The sequence below is a fragment of the Salvelinus alpinus genome, chromosome 14, assembly GCF_045679555.1.
Source record: "Salvelinus alpinus chromosome 14, SLU_Salpinus.1, whole genome shotgun sequence".
Lineage (NCBI taxonomy): Eukaryota > Metazoa > Chordata > Actinopteri > Salmoniformes > Salmonidae > Salvelinus > Salvelinus alpinus.
The window spans coordinates 28,981,766-28,996,769 of NC_092099.1; the positions used below are offsets into that span (position 1 = coordinate 28,981,766).

Sequence of the window (15,004 nt, forward strand, 5' to 3'; positions counted from 1 at the left end):
TGCTACACTCTACCCTACATCACTGAGACTTTAGACAGACACCTCCCTCATAGAATATCCCCAAACATGTTTGAACGATTGTAAATTATATTATATTCTCATATGCACACACATGGACATCTACAGTTCCATATATATAGTATGGTGCATTGACAGCCATTGTGCATTGTGTTTCTCCCTCAAACTGTATGACAATCAAATGACTAAAGCTTCTCCACTGCAACCGAGGTGGGCTAGACATTACTGACACTCCTCTGGGTTCAGTTTTTGGTCCTGTTGGCATTGTAGATTTACACACACCACAATTTCAATCCAAAGATGTTTTATTTTGCCTGTAGTCTGGATTCAGAAAACAGGCAATTTCATTGTCATTCTGTGCCAGCATACGTTGATTGGGAGGTACAATGAATCACCCCTCACAAAGCCAATGCATCATCCCGTAAAAGCAGCAATTAGTGTATCTGCTCATTATACAAAGGAACAACTGAGATTAGAATGTGTAAAGTGTTCTAACATGTCTCTGAGGGAACTCCTCCTTTAAAATAACCCTGATGATGAATGACATTCTCCAGTGGAGCAGTGAAAGGAGTGGCATCTCTATCTCTCATTGATACTGACATACTGACAAAATACATGTAATATCTGTAGATTAAAACAAGGCTGTGAGTATATGTGTGTGTTTGTGCATGCAAATTACGTTCTGTGTCATTTTCATTTCCTTTGTTCACTTCTGAAAATAATAAAGGGCAAATTGTTTGTGAATCTGCAGAATCCCTGTGACAGTGGGTCTGACCGGACCAATCCTGTGTTGTTGGTGCACTTGTTAAATGCCACTGTGAGGACCAAATGAATTGCGTCTTCTTTTTTTTGTTTTTGCGTCAGACACTGACCTTTTCTAAGGATATTATTCTAATAGCTTTCCCATATGAAATCAAGTCCTGCATTACCACTAACCTTTAGAGGAATCCTACTGTGTTTTCTTCCTATTCACTTCCTCAGGCTGTTCAGTCTACAGCACATTGGAAGAGTTTATAATGTGTATAATGATCGGAGTATGTGGACAGCTGCTCGTCGAACATCTCATTCCAAAATCATGGGCATTAATATGGAGTTTGTCCCCTCTTTGCTGCTATAACAGCCTCCACTCTTCTGGAAAGGCTTTCCACTAGATGTTAGAACATTGCTGCAGGGACTTGCTTCCATTCAGCCACAAGAGCATTAGTGAGGTCGGGCACTGACGTTGGGCGATTAGGCCTGGCTTGCAGTCGGCATTCCAATTCATCCCAAAGGTGTTTGATGGGGTTGAAGTCAGGGCTCTGTTCAGGCCTGTCATGTTTTTCCACACTGATCTCGACAAACCATTTCTGTATGGACCTCGCGTTGTGCACGGTGGCATTGTCATGTTGAAACAGGAAAGGGCCTTCCCCAAACTGTTGCCACAAAGTCGGAAGCACAGAATCATCTAGAATGTAAGTTTATGCTGTAGCGTTAAGATTTCCCTTCACTGGAACGAAGGGGCCTAGCCCGAACTATGAAAAATAGCCCCAGACCATTATTCCTCTTCCACCAAACTTTACAGTTGGCACTATGCATTGGGGCAGGTAGCATTCTCCAGGCATCCGCCAAACCCAGATATGTCCATCGGACTGCCAGATGGTAAAGCATGATTCATCACTCCAGGAACGCATTTCCACTGCTCCAGAGTCCAATTGCGGCCAGCTTTACACCACTCCAGCTGACGCTTGGTATTGCGCATTGTGATCTTAGGCTTGTGTGTGGCCATGGAAACCCATTTCATTAAGCTCCTGACTAAAAGTTATTGTGCTGAAATTGCTTCCAGAGGCAGTTTGGAATTCGGTAGTGAGTGTTGCAACCGAGGACAGACAATTTTTACGTGCTACATGCTTCAACATATGGCGGTCCTGTTCTGTGAGCTTGTGTGGCCTACCACTTCGTGGCTGAGCCGTTGTTGCTCCTAGACGTTTCCACTTCACAATAACAGCACTTACAGTTGACCGGTGCAGCTCTAGCAGGGAAGAAATTCGACAAACTGACTTGTTGGAAAGATGGCATCAAATGACTGTGCCACATTAAAAGTCCCTGAGCTCTTTAGTACAGGCCATTTTACTGCCAATGTTTGTCTATTGAGATTACATAGCTGTGTGCTCAATTGTACACACCTGTCAGCAACGGGTGTGGCTGAAATAGCAGTCCACTAGTTTGAAGGGGTGTCCACATACTTTTGTTTATGTACTGCAGTGTATTTTGTTTTGACATCTTTTTGACAGGGGGGATAATATAGAAAAAAAGAAAGAAAGAAAGAAAGGAGACAGTGTGAGTGTGTGTAGCAAAGTCATAACACTGAACATTCTCTCTGCCACCATTGGGAAATCAGCATCTCATATCTGACGTTGAGGGCTTTCCAAACCTGGACTACCGCCCCAATGCATTAAGCATTCTGTAGGCATACACCACCAGCAGAGGCATTAATATCTCATGTCTCTTGTGTGTGTGGGTGGGTGGGTGGGTATGTGTGAGTATGTGTGAGAAAGAGAGATCCCACTCATTTACCTCTGTTTCAATGTGTTCCACAGAATGATGCTTCCACTGGGATAGAGAGTAAGTAAGTCTGTGTTATTTGTCTTTGTTCTCATAAAACCATAATGGAAGGAGCTAGAGAGGTCATTGGAGTAGTGCATTGCTTTATATTTTTTATCTTTTTATCTTTTTTTTTTAGCTTGCTTCTGAAGCTAAGCAGGGTTGGTCCTGGTCAGTCCCTGGATGGGAGACCAGGTGCTGCTGGAAGTGGTGTTGGAGGGCCAGTAGGAGGCACTCTTTCCTCTGGTCTAAACAAAGATCCCAATGCCCCAGGGCAGTGATTGGGGACACTGCTCTGTGTAGGGTGCCGTCTTTCGGATGGGACGTTAAACGGGTGTCCTGACTCTCTGAGGTCATTAAAGATCCCATGGCACTTATCGTAAGAGTAGGGGTGTTAACCCCGGTGTCCTGGCTAAATTCCCAATCTGGCCCTCAACCATCACGGTCACCTAATAATCCCCAGTTTACAATTGGCTCATTCATCCCCCTCCTCTCCCCTGTAACTATTCCCCAGGTCGTTGCTGCAAATGAGAACGTGTTCTCAGTCAACTTACCTGGTAAAATAACGGTTAAATAAATAAAAATTAATAAAAATATCTTCCTACAAGATGTAATGCAAAGATGCACTCACAAAATGAAATCAAAATCAAGATCACAGTGTATAAATCAGAGCCACATCCCGCCATGTTACTTTACACCTTTGCCTGAATCTGATGAATGTTCCTCGCTCTCCCCCGCACACTCTCTCATGCTCCCCGGGCTCTGCTCTGACATCTGGGGGACATCTGCTTAAAGTACATTCTCTCTCCAGCCTGAACGTCTGCCTGAAAACCCTCTCTGCTCACTACTCTGCTCTCTGCTCTCTCATTCTGTCCCTGCATACACACTCCAGGCTGAAGCCTTCCCCACGACTCTGACATCTATGCCACAGTTAGCAGATGAAAGGGGAACAGAGAGAAACGGATGAGACAGAGAAGGTCAGTGGGCAGATCTGAGTGCCTCCGGTGCGCTGAGGATGAGTAGTAATTAGTCAACAGTGTCCGTCTGAGTAAAGCTTGGGGAAGGCTTTGAGTGTGACTCCTCTTCCCCTCTCTCCCTGGAGGGGACGATTTTTAACACAACACACTCAGTTTTTTTGCTGGAGGAGGAGGAGCGTGAGCAGCAGATGGTTGTTATTCAGCAGCGATAATGTTTAGCCAAGGAGAGGAGGAGATACTGAATAATTGTTTTTCAAAGAAAACCTGTCCTATACTCTAAATAGTGCACTACTTTTAGCCATAGTGCATTATGTAGGGAATAAGATGCCATTTAAGACGCAACCACATGCATGAAGGAAAACGCCAACCTGACCAAGAGAAACGCCCAAAAGAGAGCATCTAATATGAAGTATAATGTGTAGCATTCTGTAGCCAGACAAAAGACAAGACATAATAAGGGTATGTTCGTAACTCAGAGAGAGCAGTCATGTTCAGTCAAAAACATCTGATTTGAATTTGAAAATGGGACACGCGAATTTGAAACCGTCAGCCTCCAAATAATATAATCTACAACATTATGTAATTCTTACAGAGCTGCATAAGCAGGTAATTTGGGCTAACTCTAGACTGTAACAAATTGCTGTAGGCGGAGAAAGAATCTCAGGCTCATTAACATACTGTATTTTGAGGCGTGTCCCATTGGTGAGAATGCTATATCCCACAGAATACAGTACCATATCATATTTTTAGAGTCTAAAAACTTTGCCCTTTAAATCTACAGTAACTTACTGGCTAAAGGTGCTGCTAGTAATTTACTGTAATTCAGTGCCATCCCACAAACTACAGTGCCATACTATATTTTTGGAATCTAAAAACCTTTTCCTGTTAATCTACAGTAATTTACTGGCTACTGTGCTGCCTGTAATTTATTGTAATTCAGTACCACCCCACAGAATACAGTACCATACTGTATTTTGGGAGCGCTACATATTTTATATTGTTGTTTTTGGCTCATTAATATATTTTTAGGCATGCCTTGTAAGAAGCTATTTTTATTGCACCTGTTACTGAGAGTACTGTACCAATTTAAATGAAATGTGGTAATAGTACCCTAACAATGTAATGTGTGTAAGAGACAGATCGGAGTGGCAGCCAGTCTCAAACCTCGAACGGTTGAGTTTTTAGCCATGTACTTTTGATCTGTTTTGCCCTGTAGTCACAGCCAGTTTAGAAGCCTTTGTTTGGGCCTCTACACATGCAAGTGATATAAAACAAAACAAATATTTGTTGGTATGCTGTAATATATATATAAAATAAAAGAATTAACCTTTATTTAACTAGGCAAGTCAGTTAAGAACAAATTCTTATTTTCAATGACAGTCTAGGAACAGTGGATTAACTGCCTTGTTCAGGGGCAGAACGGCAGATTTCTACATTGTCAGCTTGGGGATTCGATCTTGCAACCTTTCAGTTACTAGTTCAACGCTCTAGCCACTAGGCTACCTGTCGCCCCGAACAAGGCACTGTTGGCAATTACTGTAATTTTATTACAATACCATTTAACAATAAAGTACTGTATTGCTGTATGTTTACTGCAGCATTCTGCAAATGATGGTGCATTGTGGTTAATGTTTGTTGTAGTGGAAAGAATTGCTGGCTCTTTAACATATTTAGAGGCATACCTTGTCAGTGGCTATATTTGTTGCACATGTTAGTGAGAATACTGTACCAATTGAACTGGAATGTGGTAGTAGTGCCCTAACAATTGACTATGTATATATACGGGACAGATCAGAGTGGCAGTAAGTCTTAAACCTTTAATGGTTGAGTGTTCAGCCATGTCCTTTTGATCTGTTTTGCCCTGCAGCCACTGCTAGTTTGGAAGCCTTTGTTTAGGCCTCTGGAAGTGCAAGTGATATAAAACTCAAAATAATCATAAAAGTTCTGTAACATACAAATACCTAGTAGCCACCTGCTTGCATCAATCACATGTAATTACAGTAAAATACTATGAACTACCAATATTATGATTACAGTAGCATTTACTTTCTTATAGTACAGCAGGCAATTTTTACAGCACTGTGCTGTACCATTGCTCTGAATTACAGAAACTTACAGGAAGCTGGTGGCAAGTTATTGTGAATATTACAGTAACGTACTTGGCACTAGCCAGAGATGGGCAAAGATACATCAAAAGGTATCTTGTAACAAATAAAAAATACCTTAAAGACCAATGTTTCCTTAACTACAATAACATTCTCAGTAATGGTTACAGAAACATTTTACTTTTACTTGCTATGACAGTAATGTTTTTTTTCTCCATCAACCTCCTCCACCATTTAACAAGTGACATCAATAAGGGATCATTGCTTTCACCTGGATTCACCTGGTCAGTCTATGTCATGGAAAGAGCAGGTGTTCCTAATGTTTTGTACACTCAGTGTGTATGTTCTTGTTTATCTAACTTAGTTTTATGCACTGACTGTAAGTCGCTCTGGACAAGAGCATCTGCCAAATGATCTAAAATGTAAAAATTAACACTTGCAAAGCACATTGATTGGTATTATTCTAATGAGCTCTATTCTATTTTTTATCAAATGTGACTTTTTGGGGGGGGGGGCGGAGAACATACACACTGCGTGTACAAAACATTAGGAACACCTGCTCTTTCCATGACATAGACTGACCAGGTGAATCCATGTGAAAGCTATGATCCCTTTTTGATGTCACTTGTTAAATCTACTTCAATCAGTGTAGATGAAGGTGAGCTAATTGAGACATGGATTGTGTAGGTGTTCCATTCAGAGGGTGTATGGGTACGCCAAAGATTTAAGTGCCTTTGAACGGAGTATGGTAGTAGGTGTCAGGTGCACCGGTTTGAGTGTGTCAAGAACTGCAATGTGGCTTGTTTTTTCACGCTCAAGAGTTTCCCATGTGTATCAAGAATGGTCCACCACCCAAAGGACATCCAGCCAACTTGGTACAACTGTCGGAAGCATTGGAGTCAACATTGGCCTGCATCCCTGTGGAACGCTTTTGACACCTTGTAGAGTCCATGCCCAGACGAATTGAGAGTGTTCCTAGGGAAAAAGGGGGTGCAACTCAATATTAATGTTTTGTACACTCAATGTATATGTTTTATTGTCACATATACACTGTACATTCCAGAAATTCAGCATGTTTCTGTAGTCAGGTGTTCCAGTAATATGCTGTAAATTGGTATTTTAGTAAAGGTCCTGTAAATCTACAGGCTTCTGTGCTGCCAGTATTTTACTGTATGAATTACAGTACATTTTTGACAGTTTAGATGACACTGAAGCCAATCAGTAATGTCTGTAGAATCTTTCCCCTGCTCAGCTGAGTAACCTTACGCAACCTGTTAGCAGCAACACAAACACACACACCAACAGTGCAGTGGATACATGGACAACATGGTGCTTTAGATGGCAACAGAGCACATACACTGTACACAACAGAGCACATACACTGTACACAACAGAGCACATACACTGTACACAACAGAGCACATACACTGTACACAACAGAGCACATACACTGTACACAACAGGTCAATGATATGCAACACAAGTCGTTGTCATCAGTTTTCTGCAGAGACCGAGCTGTTTTTGAAAAAGCAAGGATGCAACTCTAAAAGAGACAAAGGCAGTCTACCATGATTACAAATGAGCTGGATCCAGACTAACAGCCTACATATACAGTAACAGTACCTCCCTAATACCCCACATTACTTACTTTCATTATCGCTGCTGTCTTCGGTAAGGTAAGGTTGGTTTGGTAGCAGTTGAGTCTGGCCTCCAATCCAGTCTGGCTAAGACCATGATGTAGCAACACCGTATTTACAATGTCCGTCATGAATTACATAGTCCACAGCACAGCAAACAGATGACACTCAAAGAAAGATCAGCATTTACAGGCACGCACTGACAGTCCACACCAGAGTTTCTCATCATCAGGACATTGACAACACTAATAATAAGCACATAATCAGCATTGTAAAAACCCAAAGCCACGTGAAAATAAGTAGAAGCTTTGCAAATGGTATTACTAATACTATTCCTCAAGCTACTGCACTGCAACCCCATAGCGTATCATTCAGGAATACACCCCCCTACCAACACATAACACTTTTATACCATCCTAATATTAGTTCCCATCCTATATCAGGGGTTCATCTGTAAAAATTAATGCAAGCTGTTTTAATGAGTCCCAGATGATAACAAAATAACTACATAGGCTACATATACCAATGAATGAAACATTGTTTTCCATCACTTGGGACAAATGCTAATGAAAAAGTGCTATTATATTTCCATTATTTTGTTTTGTTTTGCAACTATTAAACAGTGTATAATTGTCCTTTTCCTTTTGGGTATGTTGGGTGTGCATTCTCCATAGGTCATGAGTATTCACCCTTTTTTAATGGACTACAGGTTTGATCTACCCATTGACATAGAGTAGGTTAGTTTAACTAGATAATACATCTCTGAGCCAATTGGTCTTGACATTAGCATTACAGTCATGGTCTAGTGTTGATTTCCCTATAGACTGTTAGTGCATCTTCCCTAGCCTTGGGCGGTATACCGGGGGAATTTTGAAATTCTGACGGTATGATTTCAAATACCGTAAATATATAAATGCTACGCCACCGCTTATGGCGTAGCATATGTTAAATAAGTCAATCACCTCCTGGATCAAGATCCCTGCTGCCCAAATTTGTTTCGTGAGTAAAGAAATAAGAATTGTTTAAATGTTTTGTTGGTGTTGTTTTTTTGCTTTTGAAATAAATAGCGCCCCTTGTGCGCAATGCCGGTAATAACTTGTACCCCGGTATGGTACAGGAATGGTAGGAAGGTTTGAAAATCTGGATACCGCCCAAACATAATCTCATATCACATATCTCTCTGGTCTCCCCTGTCCCCCAGTCAGTCAGTGGTCCCTCCCTCAGCACGCCCCATAGTGCTGACTGTGGTGTAACTAAACTTGGACATGGACACCCCCAAAGCCATTGCGTCCTCCTCTCCATCCCGCAGCCCTTGGCGTCGGCAGGGCGGACGACAGCAGCAGGCGAAGGTGGCAAGCAGCGACTTGCGGAAACGAGTGTTCATGAAGCAGTAGATGATGGGGTTAACGCAGGCCGAGGTGTAGGACAGTAGGTGGATGAAGGAGATGGGTGCACCAGAGAGGGCACGGCGGGCAGAGGCTGAGTGGAAAGCCTTCCAGGTGTTGGCGCAGTAGAGTGGCATCCAGCACAGGAAGAACAGAGCCACGATCACCACCAGCATCCGGATCACACGCTTCTTGGCTAGGAGCTTGGCCTCTGAGGTGTTGCTGCGGGCATGCTCCACTTTGGATGTGCTCGCCGTAGATGATGTCAGAGTGGACATCTTCATGGAGTGTGGACGCTTGGAGACCTGGACGTAGCAACCATCGCCGTCGTCGCTGCCGCAAGACACGGTGCCGGTCAGGCCATTCTTTAGACCTGTGTATGGGGCGAGCAAAGAAGAGGTCAAGTAGAGGTCCAAAACTGTGGTGAGGGGTCAGATCAATTACGCTCCGTAACTAATCATTTCAGAAGTTCACAAAAGTCTATGATCCATTTAACACCCCATACATCTGAATTGAGGCAAAACGAGCCACACACACACACAAACACACACACACATCCCCTGCTTATCTGTACTTTCCACCTGTACCAGGTTTCTTCTCTTCCGTGTCTGATAATTGGCACAATTTAAAGATCCCAGTGGAAATTATTTCTGTGAATCATGCTTCTTAAAAACAGTCGCTCACCTTAATTGACACGGCGATGAATCACCAAAAAACCTGCGTCATCTTACATCTGAGGGCTAATGTGCCTTCGCATTCTCTCTTTCTCTATATCACAACCCCCCTTGTCCCTCACTCTCTCATATTGGACAGATGGTGAAGGCGACGCATACTGCCATCAGCCAGTTTCATCCTCTAATGAAGCAACAGCAGCAAATACACTCTACATATTTGATCATCCTAGCTATTTCACTTAGGAGCCGATTACGACCCGAGTTAAACATGCTTAAATGGAACATCAGTTCCTTTTTATGCACCTTTCCCTCTATGCGTATTCTCACCTTGAACAGGTACGAGAATAGCATGCTATTCACCCACTAGATCAAAGAAGTTAAGGTGTGGCAGAGGTGCGTCTATAGATACGCCATATTTTGACCTTGACTTAATTCCCTAATAATTCCACCACCAAAGATGAATAAGGTCAAGCAACCTGTTGGTTCCAAGTGGAACAACATCTACTTTTTTTTTACGATAAAAAAACACCATTCTCCATGCACTGTAATTTACAAATTGATAGTAGCTATTGATAAGAGCTAGGTAAATGAGTAAGTCATTTGGATAAGGAGATTGTAAATATAAATGATAATTGTTTTAATCTATTTTATCTTATGAACGCTGGAGACAAATGTGAAACCAGTTACATGGCAGCAAACTGAAGCATATCAACATATCTCCTTTTCCACAGTGAAGTTTATGAAACGCTGGCCTTATAACTTGCAGATATGAAATGTGGAAACCCAAGCTATAGGCTTCTGTAGCCATGTGCAAATGACAGTATAATGCCAACCTACCGAGTAGGATTTATGATTTCTAGAATATTTTTATTATATTATATAATTATAATCCCAGACTTTTCACTGTATTTTTTAAATGTTGTATTATGTTAAATATTAGCCACTATCGGTAGCCACCATCAGTTATACCAACATACATTAATAACTGTCACTTTAGTGTTAGTTTCCTTACATTTTGCATCATTCCATTACATCGTTAGTTTACCTTTCTTTCCTCACATTTGTGTGGTTGTTCCTGAGGATTGCTAACAATAGTGCATGATATTAGGCTAACGGATTACAAGTTGTGCAATCATTTGGAACATGTAACCTTTTTGAATCATTTTGGAACGTAGACCACACGTAGCAGTTTAAACCTGGAGCCTGGTATATGGTTCACTACGACTGAACAGTTGTCATCACAGTTCTATGGTTAGTGAGAATTATTAAGGTAGATATATAGGAATACTGGTCAACCCCTATTGTACACTTTAATCACTTTCCAATATTTCGTGGAAAGAAACAAATATGGCTACTTTCAGCATATATATTATGTTCATCAATATATTTTGTGTGTAAAGGCTCTCTAAACCATTTTTTATTATTATTCATAAATACTTTCCTAACCCTAAATAATATACAAGATCAGAGTATCTACCAATTGGTACTGAAAAGGAGACAAATTTGCATGTATTTAGATGGTTTTCTTTCATTGATCCCTATTCTGAACCTGTTTTCTCAATACATATTCTAGTTTGTCTTTCTAGACAATTCTAACGTGAGAATTCAAGTTAATGGAACACCATATTTAAAGGAATGGCTTTAGATACAGTAAATGTACTGAAAACCCTATTGAATGAAATGAGAAAATCATTGGCCAGTTGGCCAGAAAGTGGGAGAGTTTTCTACAGTTGAATTCAATTAATTCAGTGCGTGCCATGGAGCCCCACCTGCAAAGCCTGTTACATATAGTAAGTCTGAATACCAACTTCTAAGATGTGCTGAAATCAAAACGTGAAAAAAAGGATTTGATTTTGTAAATCTGAATTGAGCCCTTTCATACTGACTAAAGAGTATTTTGCTCAAACCTGCAACACATTACCATGATTGTACTGCTAATAAAATGTTTATTCTGCGTGAACATAATTAGGATTATCATGCTGATAAACCAGAGAGAGAGAGAGAGAGAGAGAGAGAGAGAGAGAGAGAGAGAGAGAGAGAGAGAGAGAGTGCGCACTCAAATCCAAGATAATCTGGATCATAATTAAAACATCTGGGAAACACTAATGGGCAGAAACTAGAAGATACACAATATGTTCAGTACTAAAATGCTAACATTTGTTGTTCATGCCAATTCCGCATTCTAATGTCTTCTCACTAACCCAGCTGCTGAAAGAAGTGAATACATGTGTGAATAATTAAATAACAGTAATGAAGGACTCACCGGGGGATGATGTCTTCTGACCCAGCTCAAACTGGATTCCCCGGTACAGCTCTCTGGAGATAAGTCCATAGGCTACGATCATCACAACACCCGGAACAACAAAGAGCGTAAGCAGCAACATCATGTTCCTGGGACACACACAGGAACTGGGATTAACAAGTCAGTTATACCTTACCCCTCTAATGATTAAGGTTAGGACTTTTGGAGGATAAGCTGATCCTAGATCTGTGCCTGAGGACAGCTTCCACAAGGAGTACTGATATTTTATTTTTTATTTAACCTTTATTTAACTAGGCAAGTCAGTAAAGAACAAATTATTATTTACAATGACGGCCTACCCGGTCAAACCCTAACCTGGACGACGCTGGGCCAATTGTGCACTGCCCTATGGGACTCCCAATCACAGCCGGTTGTGATACCGCTTGGAATCGAACCAGGGTCTGTAGGGATGCCTCTAGCAGTAAGATGCAATGCCTTAGACCACTGTGCCACTCGGGAGCCTATGATAGATGCATAAAAGAAGAGGGCTCGCTTACGGGAGACTTCCAGAAAGAGGTTAGGCAGTTCTTGAATATCTTTGCTGGGATTCAACCGGAGGAGACATGACAAAATGGTTACTACCAATGTTTCCTCTAAGCTGTGTGAGTGTGCGGGCTTGCAGCACCCCTTGGACTGCCATGCAGAAGAAATATCAGCCCGTGCTGAGAAGCACGAGATTGAACTCCACTCAACTTTCTAATTGACCCCTTTAGTTAGGACTATCAACGTTTCCCTCTACTGTGGGAATTGCCAATATTAGCCACTTTCAATGCAACATACCAAAACAAACGAACTATGCAAGACTTAGTATGCAAATCTAACTATGCAAGAGGTTTTATTGTAGGGAGAATGCACCAGAGTAGTATTCTATTGCATTGACAGGCACGACTCAGCCCATACTCTACAGACCGGTGCGGTATAACCAATCAGAGCTGCAGTACCCCTATATGCAAATAGACCATTGCTATATATGGTCTGTGCCATTCACTTTGAACTGGACTGTGTTTACAGCATGAGTGGTCGTGAGTAGATGTGCTTGTTGTGAGATCAAAGCGAGAGCTGCATGTAGCCATGTGTGCACATTTGTTCATATTCTTTGCTAGTAAGGGAGTTATTAGCCGAGTTATAGCTCATTTCTAGTCAGCAATGGGGAGTAGCTGCTTCCTACAAGAGCACAAAACGTGTGCATTTCTAGCCATCTTTGAAAAGTCAGGTAAAGAGCATTGTTTCTGTCTCAAAGGGGCAGGGTTATATTTTGAGACAGGCTTGAATAAGCTAAGTAGCCAATAGACAGAGGGTAGCATAATTTGTCTGATTCTCTGTAATAATTGTATGGGAATAATAATGAGCTTTATTTTGTAAAGGGGTTTCTTGTATCAAACAACACATTTTCATTCACCTCCTTGTCTGAAGGACAAGTGACTAAACAGGTTATTGTCAAGCCCTGCATATATTTTCCTAAAGTTTCACAGAATGTAGGCCAACCACACATTGGCTGCTGCTGTAGGCTGAATTTGTTTTTGATCGTAGGCCACTCTGATAGGCCTACATAGTGATCAAATAGCCACAGTAGCCTACTTCGCCACTGTTATAACTGTAACTTAAAGCAGGTACAGCCTCAGTGTTCACAATAAACGCATGCCAGAAGTTGTACAGGATTTTGACAATGTTCGAGTTTGTGCTCAGTAGATCTGAAATTTGCTCAGTGCTGAAAAAAATTACAGGGAATATTGGTTACTACCCTAACAGTATAGAAGACACCACGATGGTGTTTCTTATACTATCCATTCCAACTAGTTGTCATCATGAAGGACAAAATATGTGGAAAGAGGAACTCTAAATACATTTGTAAGCGTAATGTCTTGATTGTGAATATTCTATATATTATACTCTCTTCTCCAGAGGACACGTGTGACTTAGAATAAAATAACTTACAGGTTACAACAGATAAAGTATTTTGTCTTGTATTAGTTCTCTGTCACAAGAACAGCCAATAATCACATCGACATAATAGCTCCTTCTCCTTGACTCAGACACAAGCAGGTCGCTTCTGGGAATAATGAAGTGCTTCACAATAAAAGTCTTAAACGGGTACAATCAATTCTAGTGACTAAATACAATTTCAGAATACAAGTAATAGTGCCAAAACCAAGGCTACATCTTCCTAGAAACATTGATCTGGTGAATTGAGAATGGGAATTGTTAGAATTAAACTACCGCTCTTGGGAAAGTCACATGAATGATAGCCTTAATAGCTCATTGAAAAAAATGTGGGTTTTCCTTTGAAGAGTTACCACGGCCATTATAATTATATTCCTCAATCATAAGAGAGCCGGTAGCAGTTTAGAATAATTTGATTTGCATGCATTTTCCATTGAAATATTTTTTCTTATTTTTGGTTCGTAGTGTTCTAGCCTTTGTAACTCACAATTAAACCCTGAGTGGAAGAAAAGGTCAAGAGAACGTTTTCTGTATTTGATTCATCTCAATAGCGATTTCAAATGGATGTCTGACAACCGAGAGGTTGGAGAGGAACCCCAGAGAGCCCTGTGAATGACAGCACTGGATGTTAACACACAGTGGAAGACAGAACACACTTAACAAGTTAACATTTACATGTACGAGTTCCTCAGAGAGCGGGGATGAGGGATGAGGGATGATGAGATGAGGAATGAAGGGTTGAGGGGAGGCAGAGAGAGAGGTAAAGAGAGACGGACAGACAAACAGATGGAGAAGGGACGAGGAGGCAATAGAAAGAGAGCAATGAAGAAGATGGAGAAGAAGAATTAGAGGGTTAGAGAGATCGTAAGATGTGAAAGAGAGTAAGGGGTTGAGAGGTTATGAGGTTAGCGAGGCCGAGACCGGAGGTAGTACTGGTGGAGATACTGGAGGGCGATGCATAAACCGTGAGACTAGGCTACCCCTGAGCCTGCTTTGGAGGGAAAGACCCAAACAAAACAAAACTGTTGAGGTGTGCTTCTCTCTCAAGGCTCTCTTACTGACTATAACAATGGAAGTCGGTGCCGTTTAAGATGAGCGAGGATGTTCATTTTTTTTATGAGCATGGCCTTATTTCTATTACAGCATATTGGATGACTGTTATTCATATTCTATTCACCTAGTTCAATGTAACATCATTGATACTCAACTTTTCCCTATACCCATCATGAGGTTACTAGAACCTAGCCTAGGAATGAAAGTTTACAGCATAGGTGTGTCATGTTTTGTCTTTGATCATGTCTTGTCCCTGTGCTTCCCTCTGCTGGTCTTATTAGGTTCTTTCTCTTTCTCTCTCTCTATCGTTCCGTTCCTGCTCCCAGCTGTTT

At 41.4% G+C, this 15,004-nt stretch overlaps 1 protein-coding gene across 2 annotated transcripts in view; it reads right to left on the reverse strand.

Annotated features, from left to right (window-relative positions):
- Window positions 1–305: 305 nt before the first annotated feature.
- LOC139538709 (cholecystokinin receptor-like) overlaps window positions 306–15,004 on the reverse strand; it is a 72,320-nt gene continuing 57,621 nt past the window's right edge. Inside the window, exons 4-6 of one of the 2 annotated variants that reach the window (XR_011667788.1) lie at window positions 11,640–11,767; window positions 7,329–9,075; window positions 306–6,655 (exon numbers count right to left, since the gene is read on the reverse strand). Coding sequence is in view for 1 of the 2 variants with exons in the window: in XM_071341090.1 (XP_071197191.1) it covers window positions 8,519–9,075; window positions 11,640–11,767 (685 nt within the window). In the remaining variant the exon portion in view is untranslated. Of the gene's footprint in view, window positions 6,656–6,686; window positions 9,076–11,639; window positions 11,768–15,004 lie in introns of those variants that run through there. The other variant, XM_071341090.1, reaches the window with a different exon arrangement.